Genomic DNA, 12,276 nt, shown 5'->3' on the forward strand with positions numbered 1-12,276 from the left:
ATAGTGTTAGTTTTGGATGTAGGTTAGCTCTAACCTTGCTGGGGCTCCATTTCCTCATCTGTGAAATGGGCATAATAATAGTACCTTCCTCATAAACTTGTGGTGAGGATGAAATGAGCTGATACATGCTAAGTGAGTAGAACAGTGCCTGGCACATAGTTAGCCTGTTAATAACAGTCAAGGATCATCGTCATCATCGTGCAGGGCTGAGGTGGTCAGAGAGGCCTTGACAGGTGAAAGATTTCAGATAGACAGACAGCAGTAAGATGGTGAAAGCTGTGTGCAGGAGGAAGAGGCTGACAAGTTTAAAAAGAGGAAAAGTGAAATTTCTTTTTTTTTAATATGTATTTATTTATTTGGCTGCATTGAGTCTTAGTTGTGGCACGTGGGATCTTCATTTCTGTGTGTGAGATCTTCGTTTCGTCACGTGGGATCTTTTAGTTGCGGCATGTGGGATCTAGTTCCCCGACCAGGGATCGAACCTGGGCCCCCCTGCATTGGGAGCACAGAGTCTTAACCACTAGACCACCAGGGAAGTCTCAAAGGGAAAGTGAAATTTCTGGCAAAAGTGAGGTTTGCGTGATTTAGGTCCAGAAAAAAATGGGCCCGAATGTATCTGATGGTTCCAGCACATTCTCCTCAGCCCACTCCTGACCCTGTGGGTTAGGACCTATGAACACAAATTTGCTTCTCACCAGTGCCCTGGATGTGCTGGCTGCATTGGGAACAGCTCAACCGTCTGCCACCAATGGCAGGAGCTTAATCAGAGCAGATGCATCCCATGCCAGATGCACTGAGATGTATAAGCCTCCTAGGAGAGACACCTCACAGGGCAATGCCTGTTATCTTTAAAATCACAACAGAGTGAGCTCCCCATTCTGTCCCCATCTTGGGCCACCCCAGGAGACAAAACTCTGTCTGGTTTCTAGCTTTGTACCCGTAGATGGAGACAAATCTTTCACTCTGAGAACTTGAGAATCTGGCAGGTGAATAGAAAGTGGGGTCTTTGACTTATCCTCTGAAGATCGCAATATTATTGATCTGTTCACACCCTGGATACTGCCTTCTCCGTAAACCTTTGGGGGCAGTGCATATCTGTGAGTGCAAAAGTGTTAAGTCTGCAGCTGGATGGGGACGCTTGAGGTCTGAGATTGCTTGGGAGGGGTCTATACCAGTTCTTCTCCAACGTTGCTGCACATTAGAATCACCTGGGAGATTTTTTTAAATCCCTCTGCCCAGGCTGCACCCCAAACCAATTAAATCGGATCTCCAGGATGGAGCCCAGGTGTTGTGTTTCTCAAGATCCCCCAGAGGAGTCCACGTGCAGCCGGGTTTAAGAAGCACTGGTCGAGGTTTTCTACCATCTCTAGGATGGGAAAGAGTGCACTCCCGTAGCCATGGCTGGCTGGCTGGCTGGCCTGCTTTGGGAGGTGATTCATTCAGTCCATGGTCAGATCTTGTCTGCCAGATCTGGTGCGGGCAGCAGCCAGGGGTGCTGTCATCCCAGGGCGGGAGATTCAGTGTGCTGGCCAGACAGGGCTCCTGGCACTCCCAGACGGGATGGAGATCAGGATGGTTGTTTTCTGCGTGAGTCCTGCAAAGGGTGCCCGCGGCCACTTGCGTCACTTCCCCAGGTTTGTGGTGGGAAGGGGGGAATAGATGGGTTATCTGCTGCAGGAAAAGAGAACAGGAAGAAAAAACCTTAGGTTAAGGCAGCTCTGACTCTTACTGTATTCAAAAACAGGCTGGAATACTGGCCTTCGAAAGCCATGATGCAGCTGCCTTTTCTTACTGGGAAATGGCTCTAGCTCATTTGGAAACTATGAGAGATCTTCCAGGAGCTTCTAGAGCTTCTAACTCTTTTTTGTAGATAAGTACGAGCAAGCTGCTAACTCCTAAGGAGCAACAGCCTGCATGTTTCAGAGCCGGACAGAATGGAGTGTATGTAACGGTAACGGGATACTGGTCTTTCTGACTGGAAGCTCCCAGAGGGCAGCAGGCACGTCTGGTCCCACAGAGATGTGCCCAGTGGGGTGGGTGCTGGGGGCGGGGCCTCCAGGAACTAAGCGGGGAGGCATGAGGAGTGAGAAGCTCCACTGTGATGGTCCCTGGGTGAATAAGTCGACAGCGAAAGAAGACACTCTGTGTGGCTCACACCGCTTGCTTCTCAGCTCAAGAAGATGGCAGATGCCCTGGGGAGTACTTGCCCTTGGGTGGTCCTCCATGGAATCAGGGTCCTGTTCCAGAGACCTGAGTGACCCCATAGGAAAAGGGTGGGCCCTGCATCCTGGCGCCTGCCTCCTCCTGCCAGAGGCTAGAAGTCCCTCCTTGACATCTTTACAGGTGACACGGTGGCCCCAGGTCCTGAGGCTTCTGGGGACCCACTGAACGTTTCACAGGTCACGTAATTTATAGGTCTTGGTGTAGCGACTGCTCGTGCCAGCCCCGTTGCATGGAATTTCAGTGATCGCTATGGGAGTGGCTGAAGCGGCTGTCCTAGGGTGACCACATGGAATTGAGAAGAGCATGGGTTCCAGACTTTGATGGACTCGTTTCCAGGCCCAACGCAGATGCTTACTAGCGGTGGGACCACAAGCGTGTTTCTTAACCCTTCTGAGCCTCTGTCTGTAATCTGTAAAACAGGAATAACATACGTAGTATGTAAGGTTTGTGAGTGTACAGTGCTGTTCTGATCGAGATCCTCGAGGAAGAGTACATAGGGGAGCAGACAGGCCAGCGGAAGATGCCGTGATGGAAAAAGGACGTCAGCTCGTTTCCATGCTGAGGGGTGGGTGTGGGAGGCCACGCCCGCTCCCCTCGGCAGCCACAGAGCTTGACATCTTATCGGCTCTGTGGGACTGGAAAGTGGGAGGGGGGAGTGAAGGCATCCTGCTGAGTGTGACTTGTCTCCCGTGGGCGGGCTAGAGGGAGGAGGCTGGACAGCTCTGCCATGGGAGCCTGACAGGTTCAGCTGGGTGGTGCTGTGACGGCAGCATGGCTGTGAAATTCCCCAACCAAACCAGACACCCACAGGGCAGTGCTGGGTGATGTCAGCCTGGAGAACACGGTTGCCCCACCACTCTGGGCCTGTTTCCTCATTTGCCGGAGGAGGATCCTGACCCACCCTGGGTCCGCTAGATTTCTAAGACCAGGCACATTCTTGGCAGGTTTTGACTGACCTATTTATTCCCCCAAACTGTGGCTCCTGCACTCCCGGCCACACAGGACAACGTGAAGACAAAGCAGGGAAGGTGGGTGGCAATGGACTTGAGAGAAGCCCAGGGAACTGACAGACGGACAGGTTTGCTTAGACCCCAGAATTCTCCCCTGAATTCTGTCCACCGTGTGAACAACATCGACCTGCATCTCCTTGGCTTCCTTCTTCCTAGAGGGGGTGCGGGGGGTCGGGGGGCAGTCAGAAGAATAAATTGTGATGTCATGGGAAGAACACAGCAGAACGGACTGGCATCCCTTTTAGTTCTGCAGAGGCTGACTGCAGGGCTCTAGGCACGTTCCTAAACTCCTCTGAGTCTCCGTCGTGTCACCCGTGAAATGTGGGTAATAAACTCTTATCTTGCAGTTTGGATTCTGAGGATTAACTGAGATAATGCAAGCCAAGCACTCGGCGCAGAGGAGGTGCTGAGTAAACGCTGGCTGTCCCTGTGCCCCAGTGGAGATTTATCCCCTCAATTATCAGGGAAGGCTACAGCCCCCTGCCCCCACTAGTTCATGCATTCATTTGATAAATATGTGTGTGTGTGTGTGTGTGTGTGTGCGTGTGCGTGTGTGTGTGTGTGTGTATTCTTACTATGTGCAAAGTGCTGTGGCCAGTGACATGGGGCCTGGACTAATGTCCATGTGCCCTTGGTCCTCTCGATCTGGGAGAATTGCTGTCATTCCCATCAGCATATACTGGGATCACGTGTATGTTCCTGTCTCTCCAGCTCTATTGTTACTTCCTTGAGGAGATGACCATGGCTTGCATTTCTTTGCATCTCCCATAGCATCTAAATGGACACCCTCCATAAGCAAAACAGCTCTGCTGATTCACCAGATTCACACCCAGTGCCTGTGTGCCGGGCCTTTTCACCTTGGTCTTGCAACAAGCCTGAACGGTGGGTATTGCCCCCATTTCACAGGTGTGGAGACTGGGGCCGAGAGAGATGGAAGTCACTTCCCCGGGGTAGCTGGCTGCGCAGGGGTTTGACCTTTGATTTTTCTCAGGCTGAGTCCATCCCATTCACTGCCTGAGGCTGGTGCTCACTTATTCTCGGTTGGAGAGGCCTTTGGGAGGACGAGGTCATTTCCTTCCTCATCCTGAGAGCCACTGTACATCCACCCTCACATCTGTGTCTGTTTCAGAATGACTGTAAACCCGCAGAGGAGCCGTGGTGCCCGCCCACGCTGCAGGAGATCAAGCAGAAGATCGACAGCTACAACACCCGGGAAAAGAACTGCCTGGGCATGAAGCTGGTGAGGGGGCCTGCCCCGCACTGCCCGCCCCCTTCCTCTCTCCCCCTCCCAGCTCCATAGCCCCTGCCGGTGTGGCTCCCCTGCTCTCCCTCTGCATTCTGGGGGATACCCCCACCAGGGTCCTCCCCTTTCTTTGGGCTCCTGGAGGCCTCCAGGCTTGTGTGAAGCTGAGAGCCTGGGTTATCAGGGGTCTCTGTGTGTTTTAGGGAAATAAAATGGGCTTCAGAATAAGATCCACATCTAGTCTCTGGCTCTTCCTGTTTTTAACTTGTGGCTTTGGGAAACCTTAACCTCTCTGAGCTTCACTGTAAAATAGAGATATTAGTTCCCATTTGTCAAAGCGCTTGTGGGAATTAAATGATATACAAGTGACTAAGGGCCCAGGAGGCCCTGGGCAAGGGGAGCTCGCAGCAACTCCTCCTCCCCTTCTTGGTCATTACAGCCTGTGTCTGGGGAAGCTTCCTTAGGCTGTGCAGAGCTCAGAGAGGGGAGGGCACCAACTTTGTGCCAGGTTTGGAAAGGCCATCTTCAGTGGGGAGGGGAGGAGACAGTAGAAGAAACCTGCCCCCTGCTGGTGGCTGGCAGCAACTGGCTCTTTGGGGCTTCAGCCGGGTGGGGCGCTAGAAAACCCAGTCGCGGATAGGCCTGGGTTTAAGTCTTGCAGACTGCCGGGTTTTGGAAAGAGATGCAGGAGAAAATCCAGTGCGCTTGTTCTCCGAGGACCTTATTACAGAGCCTTCCTGCTCCTCCTTGGTTTGGCGGGGCAAACTAGAGAGGCCACTCCAGACCCTGCCTCTTGGCCTGGGGACCCACCAAAGGCAGTCGGCATCTGCCCCGTGACAGGGGATTTGGGGCAGGCAGCCTGAGCCTGTCGGGAGGGTGTTTGACTGGGATGGCACTGCTGTTAGGAAAGGCCTCTGCAGCCCACCGGATCTGGGGCCACGGCCCAGAGTGGCAGATAGGATCAAGCAACACAGACCCTCCCGGACCCCACATGACTTCCCCCCCGCCCCCCACCCCGCAGAGCGAAGACGGCACCTACACGGGTTTCATCAAAGTGCATTTGAGACTTCGGCGGCCGGTGATGGTGCCTGCTGGGATCCGGCCGCCGTCCATCTACGACGCCATCAAGGAAGTGGACCTGGCAGCCACCACGGACAGGCGGACATCCTTCTACCTGCCGCTGGACGCCATCAAGCAGCTGCACATCTGCAGCACCACCACAGTCAGTGAGGTCATCCAGGGGCTGCTCAAGAAGTTCATGGTCGTGGACAGTCCCCAGAAGTTTGCACTTTTTAAGCGGATACACAAGGACGGGCAAGGTATGAGAGAGCTAGCTCCCACCCAGAAACTACCTTTCCCAGGTCCGTCTGTGCTCCCCAACACACTGGAGTGGGAGGATTGGGCTTCTCGTGGCACCTCCGCTCAGCCATCCGTGTGGCGTTAGGTCTGTGGAAGGGCCACACGCACGTTCTGCCCGCTCACGGTGCCCCTCCCTCCACGTGTGACTTCAGGAAAACCACACCCTGGGCTCTCACTTCCTAATCTGTGGAATGGGACGGAACCGCCCACCACTCCTACTAATCTTTTAGGGAATGACGTGAATGGAAACATGCTTCACACTCTAGCAGACGCGAAGATAAAGGTTGTTACCCTATTTATTCTTGTCAGGTTCATTTCGTTAGGTTGAAAGGATGGCCACTTCCATTTAGAAACACCAGCCTCTGCATTTCCAATCGGTCCCACCCCTCCTGAGCCCCTGCCCTTCTTTTCCAAGATGAGCGCCCAGCCCCTTCTCTTGGTTTGCAGTGCTCTTCCAGAAACTCTCCGTTGCGGACTGCCCCCTCTACCTGCGCTTACTCGCTGGGCCTGACACGGATGTGCTCAGCTTCGTGCTAAAGGAGAACGAAACTGGAGAGGTGGAGGTAGGTCTGGGACCCTTTGTTTGGTGCACAAAGCCAGCCTGCGGGCACGCTGGGGGGCATGGGTTAGCCTCACCACCCAGCACAGCAGGAAAATGTCTCGAGGCAGCTGGGCTGGGGTGAGTGCCGGCTGAGGTTCAGCATTTAAGCCAGGATTGTAAGTGCCCTGGGGTAGCAAGTCAGGGCCTGTGTCTGGCAAGGCCTGTGGAAAGACAGGACTTCATGTGCTTTATTTCTGAAAACTCAGGGTGGATGGGCGCTGAGAAACTCCCTGTGTTCCACCCAGATTCTTTTGCTCCAGGATGGCCTGGGCTCCACTGGGCATGGGTATTTTTGAGTCGTTTGTCTCTCCCTGGTTCTTCAAAGCGGACCTCGATCCCCCAAGGGAAGCTCACCGGAGTCCAGTCTGTGGTGTGAAGTGAGGCGAAACCAAGCTGGTGGCCCCCACGGCCTGGGCTGCGTGGCAGGTGGGGTCACAGTGGAGTGACCGAGAACAGGGTGCCTCTCACAGAGTTTGTCACACTGCATTCACTGGAGGCCTGGGGTTCGGGGAAGCAGTCTTGGGAGCCACTGTGGAAATCTGGGGGGTCCAGGCGAGCGGGGCCCTGTCCTTTCCCGGCCTCCACCAGGCAGCTCTGCTTTCCATCTGCTTTATATAGTGGAAGATTTCGTTTGGAAAAAGTATTCCGCTGAAGCTGAACACTGCTGGCCCGTGGCAAGCTCACGGGCCTGGGGGTTTAGAGGTCTGGCTTCTAGTTCTAGTTTTGCTGCTATAAGCTTTGTGACTGTGGTGCTTGTGTCTGTGATTGTGGTTCCCTCTGTGGACTTCAGTTTTTTCATTTATCCGATGTGGGGATTAAACCAGATAAACCTTAATGTTCCTTTGTGCTCAAAGAGCTTAGGAGTCGAAACCCCTGGCCCCATGGGGGCCTCAGTTCCTGGGTCAGCCTAAGAGAAGTCAGACTTGCCTTCTTTCCCGAGCGGCCAGGTCCCCCAGGCCCACCAGGCTCTGCAGAGCTGTGCAACAGGCTCATCTCATCATCTGCTCTGCCAGCCAAGGGAGGCACATACCCTAATTCCACGGCAGATGAGAAAACAGGCTGAGAAGGTGGACTTATGTGCTCAAGGCCACACAGTGGAGCCAGGCTGACACCCAGTCTCCTGAGTCCAAGTCCAGCTCTCCTCCAGGTGCCACTTGAGGGTCCGCATGTTGGGAGCCTGTTGCTGATCACCCCAAAGCAGACAGCTGGGTCCCAGGCAGCTCCCGCGTCACTGTTAAGATCTCAGCGGCTACAGAGAAATTTAAGATTGTTGATTCTCTGAATAACAATGTGGCTTGTGGACTAGTAACTCTTGGCCACGAGATGCCAGGATTTGAAATTCTGTTGCTGGTGCAGCATGGAAACCCCAAGCTTTATTTTTCACATCTGCCTACTCAGTAGCAAACCATGTGCAAACTGTGTGAAGAGTGGGGACAGCAGGGGTCCTCAGATCAGGCGCCCACTAACCTGTCTCCTGTTGTTTCTCCCCCAATCTCCCTCTCGCCCCACAGTGGGATGCCTTCTCCATCCCCGAGCTCCAGAACTTCCTAACAATCCTGGAAAAGGAGGAGCAGGACAAAATCCAACAAGTGCAGAAGAAGTATGACAAGTTTAGGCAGAAACTGGAGGAGGCCTTAAGAGAATCCCAGGGCAAACCTGCCTAGCTGGTCCTGCTTCCTCTTCTCCCGATGCCCGTGGATTTATTTTTATTATTAATTATTATTCTGCCACAGACACTTTTTCTCAGGACACCTCTGTTGGGTGCATCTGTGCCCGCCCAGCAGTTCCAGACGTGGCACAAAATCTCTGATGGACACGTGTGTGCGTGGAGTTGGGGCCTGCCCACCATCACGCTGTGCCCTCTGCACACTGCCCAGGAGCAGCGCTCGCTCGTGTGAAAGTTCCGCCACGTCCTCTCACCATCGGCAAAGCCTTTCACAAACCAAATAGTTGCCTCTCTCCACACCAGCCGGCAAAGGAAAGAAAAAAGATTTTAGAGATATATGTTCTTTCTCTGCCTTTTATTCTTTTTCAATTGCTTTCTTATTTGCCATCCACGGTTCCCTTATTTATGAGTCCAAGAATTGTAGCATATTCCTTTAGCAGGTCTGAGCTGAGCCCCTGAGAGCACGACAGTGCTCATAAAAGGACTGTCCCCCACTTTCCCCAGGTGCCCGTTGTTCATGCTTAAGGGAAGGTCATAAAGCCACTGGCTGGGGTCAGGAGCACCGAAGCTGAGATTGCCTGAGAACTTTCCAGAGAAGCTGCAGCCGGCCCTGGCCCTGATGGCCCAAAAGTCTGAGCCCATGTAAACCCAAAGGCATACATATCTGTGTATGCGTGGTCTTCAGCCATATCTTGTCAACAACTCTTTGTTTCTGAGTTACAGTTTTGAATTTAATATTGCCATCATCCTCCTGTGTTTCCACCAAAGGGAAACCAGCCATTTACCATTTTTAAAGTCTCCTGCTGAGTACGGAAATCAGGCAGTCAAAGCCAAAACATGTTGCAGATAAAGGTGTCCAAGCTGTCTTCAGCCTTCCCCGGGCTAGAGAGCAGAGGAGGCCTGGCTGCCTTGGTTTCCCTTTGGCCTCCAGCACTGCCTCGCTCCTCCCACTGGGACTCTGGGATCTCCAGATACCGCCAGAGGAGCTGCCTTGAGTACAGAGGGGGGAACCTCCAACTCAGCCAACTTGGAGACCTTTATGGTCGAAGAATGGCCAGCCATGGGGCTGGCCTCCTGCTGACCTCAGTGCCTTTTTGTTTTCAAAGAGGGACAGGAGCAGGGGCATTTGCTTGAGGCTCTGCTGCTGGCTTGCTCCTGCCAGGAAGTGGACCGCGGCAGTGTGGGAGACAAGGCCAGGAGAATCTTCCCTCCAGGTATGGGACGAGGGTCGCAGACCTCCTTCCCGTCTAAGGTCCTGGGCTCTGACTTCCAAGAAGTGAGGTCAAACTGCCTGGACAGGGCGGATCAGATTCCCAACTCTACATGTGTACTGGCTCCTTGCTTAGGTCCAAACTTAAAACTAGCCAAACAATTCAAGCCGGTAGCCAGGACTACAGAGACACTCCTGCGCAGAGGAGAAGGACTCTGGACTTTCAAAGCGGGGCCAGTTTTCCAGTGCAGCCTCTGAGAGACCATTTCTTCGTCAGCCTCTGAGAGACCATTTCTTCGTCAGTCCTCTGCCTTCCCAAGTCCCTGTTGGGTTGGTTTGAGCCCACACTTCTTTGTGTAGCCTCAGCAGTTCCCTCCCTCCCTGACCCTTGCTGAGTCCACATGCCCCCGATCACAGAAGGAATGCAGACCCCTCATCATGCAAACTACTTAGTCTTCAGAGCTGCAAAAACAGGACGAGTTAAGCAGCTCAAAAGAGATTTTTTTACATCATAAAAACCCTAGTTATCTGCTATCTCCTGCTCAGCCTTATCACGTCCCCCCGCTTAAAAAAATCTCTCTCCCTGCTGTGTATCGACAGGGGTGGGTGCAGAGTCCTCTTTTCTTCAAGCTGCATGTCTTTAACATGAATAGAAGGCATGGATCCTGTGCAACCGCTGTGAATGCTGCTGAGAACCTCCCTCTGATGGGGTGGCTATTTTATTTTTGAGAAGGAAAAGAAGTCATGTACATATATACATAAAGGCATATAGCTATATATAAAGAGATAGTGGTGTTTATGAAATAAGGAAACTATGGGAAAATTCAGACTTTCTCTAAAGCACAGTTAGACCAGGACCCAGGCTGAGGCCCTACCTCCGAAACAGTAGTGTGTAGGGAGTGTCCCTTCCCTCCCAGGGTGGGCATGACTGCTGGAGTGCCTTCTACTGTTGTGTTGCCCAGTGCGTAAATTTTCTTTTTAAATGTCTTTCTTATGTGGGTTTTAAAGAAAGTAATAAAAGCTGGTTGCAAAAATCATTCAGACCAGAGATGTGTTCCTTGAACTTCCCCATCTCATGGAAATCGGGAGCTGGGAGAGGGGGTGGGAATAGAGGAACACGCACACTTTGTGTCCAAGTCAGATTTCCTTTTGCCAACGAACAGAGGAATGAAGGCTACTGTTCAAATCAGCTTGAGAAAACTGTCCAAAGGCATGGGCTGGGGGTGCTGCCTAGGGGCCTGGCTATTCTGCATCCGCACAGAGCAGAAGAGGAAAGGGGACTTACTACAGAGAGGAGGGGCTTTCTGGAGCTAAGGATGATTGAACACCAGAACAGGCTACTGAGTTAAGCAATGATTCTTCTATTTTCAGAATTATTTTAAAATTAGATAGGAATGTGTCTTTGAAAGTTTGAGATTATCTCACCTGGAGGAAGGGGGCTAGATGACAAAAACAGTCCCTTGACCTTAGCTCTGACGTCCGTCAAAGGAACATCTCGGTAACCGTGGTAATAACCACGTAAAAGTTATTAGAAAGAAATTCTCGCCTGCCTTCCGGTATTGATCACACACAGTGCAATGAATGGGGGCCCCCGGAGCTCATCCAGTCCACTCCCAGCCTCCCTCTAGGAGAGCACCCCCTGTCCAACAGACATTCTTAAAAGTGTCCAGGAATGGGGCATATCTGTAATGTGTGCTCACCTAGACCTCCAAGAAGTATATCTTTCAATAATTTTGCCAAAACCCAGAAATGAAGCAGTTTCTGCTTTTCACTGAAACTCATTTGGTTACAATATGGGATTAAGTGTAAAGCTGTACATTTGACCTTGGTATAGATTATTCAGTTCAGCACACAGAAAAAGGAATCCTTTGCACAGCCTAACCCTCCCCTGCCTCCTCACATGTACCTATGTTATTCACAAGGAGGAAAGGGAAGATGAGTCATTGCAAATGTGTCACCATTACTGGAAATACCGTTCAAAGCACAAGTCTTGACAACACTGTTTCACAGCAGAATTCTGGGTCAAACCACAGTGAAGAGTTGGATGTTCATTTTAGATCCAGCCTCACCATCTACTGGCTTGTGTCTCTAGCAGGGATTAACAAGGCAGGACACAACCTCTCTCTGAGGCTCCAGTCCCTCCAGGGTTGTGCAAAACGAATCACGTCTGTGAAAGAACTTTATAAAGTACTACATGTTATTTGTATTCATATGAGGACCATATTTCATGACTGCTGTACATACTGTGCTCCCTTAGATCAAACTCTGTCTGTCCAAGGGTTCTGCTGTAACAGAATCTTGTTTGGGGTCAATTTCTAGAAATCTCTTTCTCAGTTTCATATTGCTTATGTCAACAGAGTGGATCGGTAAAAAAGGAGTTTACTTACAGTGAGTCAGCAGTGAAAAGGACGATTATTCGGGGCCTAATAACAAAAGGCAAGGAACCTCACACACACATTTTCATACTCATCCCCTTCTTCTTTTTCAAGCCCCAGATGGGGAATTTGTGAATACTGTAGATAGTTTCAAGCCTTTATCTTGGTTTAAAAAAAACAAAAGTGGTATGACCAAGGGAAAAAAGGAAGTAAACTGAAGTGTGTTTTTTTGATGGTAAAACCATCAGTTTTACCTGCAGTTTTACCCTGCAGTTATTCAGCTCAGCCCTTCTTCCTATCATACAAGGAGAGCCCTGGTACAGAAATGACTGCCACAAACTGAGCAGGGACCACAGCAGGGGTTCTGAACCTTTTTGGCATCACATGATCCTGCTGGGAATTTGACAAAAGCATGGTAACCTCTTTTAGGAAAATGATCATACAAAATCTTGCACACTCTTTCGGAAAAGTTCGTGGACCCTCTGAAGATCAACTGAAGACCTCTTCCATGAGCCCCAGGTGAAGAAGTTTGAGGCTAAAGAAAGCATTTGTTGGCTAAGACTTCACTACAGCAAAGCCATCATCTTGC

General features: G+C 51.4%; 1 protein-coding gene across 3 annotated transcripts in view; it reads left to right on the forward strand.

Annotated features, from left to right (window-relative positions):
- The window catches only part of RASSF5 (Ras association domain family member 5), a 71,104-nt gene extending 60,786 nt beyond the window's left edge, over nt 1-10,318 (forward strand). For 2 of the 3 annotated variants that reach the window (XM_079932835.1, XM_079932836.1), the window contains 4 exons: nt 4,363-4,473; nt 5,498-5,795; nt 6,283-6,398; nt 7,948-10,318. In XM_079932835.1, the coding sequence (XP_079788961.1) occupies nt 4,363-4,473; nt 5,498-5,795; nt 6,283-6,398; nt 7,948-8,100 (678 nt within the window). In that variant the 3' untranslated portion in view covers nt 8,101-10,318. Of the gene's footprint in view, nt 1-4,362; nt 4,474-5,497; nt 5,796-6,282; nt 6,503-7,947 lie in introns of those variants that run through there. The other variant, XM_079932837.1, reaches the window with a different exon arrangement.
- The last annotated feature ends 1,958 nt before the right edge of the window (nt 10,319-12,276 follow it).

Source organism: Stenella coeruleoalba (assembly GCF_951394435.1).
Source record: "Stenella coeruleoalba genome assembly, chromosome: 1".
Lineage (NCBI taxonomy): Eukaryota > Metazoa > Chordata > Mammalia > Artiodactyla > Delphinidae > Stenella > Stenella coeruleoalba.